This window comes from Diaphorina citri, unplaced genomic scaffold, assembly GCF_000475195.1.
Source record: "Diaphorina citri unplaced genomic scaffold, Diaci psyllid genome assembly version 1.1 scaffold6527, whole genome shotgun sequence".
In the NCBI taxonomy this organism is placed as follows: domain Eukaryota; kingdom Metazoa; phylum Arthropoda; class Insecta; order Hemiptera; family Psyllidae; genus Diaphorina; species Diaphorina citri.
In genome coordinates, this window is record NW_007383903.1 from 1 (window position 1) to 1044 (window position 1044).

At 42.8% G+C, this 1044-nt stretch overlaps 1 protein-coding gene across 1 annotated transcript in view; it reads left to right on the top strand.

The window, feature by feature from the left end:
• The first annotated feature begins 885 nt into the window (after positions 1 to 885).
• Positions 886 to 1044, top strand: part of LOC103521999 (acetyl-coenzyme A synthetase-like) — a 9667-nt gene continuing 9508 nt past the window's right edge. Inside the window, exon 1 of the mRNA XM_026832413.1 lies at positions 886 to 889. Within this exon, the coding sequence (XP_026688214.1) occupies positions 886 to 889 (4 nt within the window). The remainder of the gene's footprint in view (positions 890 to 1044) is intronic.

Here is a 1044-nt window from a genome sequence, read left to right on the forward strand (position 1 = left end):
CCCCGGGCGGGAATCGAACCCGCGGCCTAGCGCTTACAAGGCAGACGCACTATCAACTAAGCTAACTAGGCTGGCTCATACAGGATTACTTACGCAACTTGTTGCAGTCAGAAATTAATGTTTTTAACCCTTTTGGCACCACGTTAATATTTTCCTCCTCCTCGGTTTCCAGTGCGGGAGAAGATCGGTCCGTTCGCCACGCCGGACGTGATTCAACACGCCCCGCGTCTCCCCAAGACACGCAGCGGCAAGATCATGCGACGCGTTCTACGCAAGGTAGCGGTCAATGACCGCGAGGTAGGAGACAAGAGTACGCTGGCCGATGAAGATGTAGTCGATGAACTGTTCCAGAACCGACCCGAGGGGAATGTTTAAGGAGTAGAGGGGAATGTTTAAGGAGTGAAGGGGAATGTTTAAGGAGTGGAAGGGGAATGTTTAAGGAGTGACTAGGGGAAATGTTTAAGGAGTGAAGAGAGAATTTAAGGAGTGGAAGGGAATGTTAAGGAGCGAGACTGGACGACTAAACTTACTCTCGTCCTTTCTTTACCAAAAACTATGGATAATATACATCTGTAGGATTCGATCTAAAAGAGCGTGTACCGTGGCCCCTTAATCCATCAGGGCCAAAATTTTAATGCAGGCAATTTCCTTGTATATTGTTATGTGTAGCAAATCTCATCAATTGCACCGTTAAGTAAGTTTCTGGTCTTAGAGAAAAAGAAAAAACAAAAAAAAAAAAAAAAACCCTTCATTAGTAATATTAAGGTGTTGTAGTGAAAAATATTGTTCACGTTTTGTATCTAGCCGTACCTTCTCAGTGAAATCACTAAACTTACCTGTGATTTTACCTAGCTCTAATAATCTTCATTGATTAAGCATATCATGATGCGTAATTGCATTTTATAATACCCGGATAAGAGATACATTCTTACATATACCCCGCTAATCTTCTTTCACGAGTCAGTCTGTCTCACTCTGCCGCTGTTGTCTAGTTTTAACACAATAATGCTTTTTTCTCTATACACTATAACACCATTGGATCGT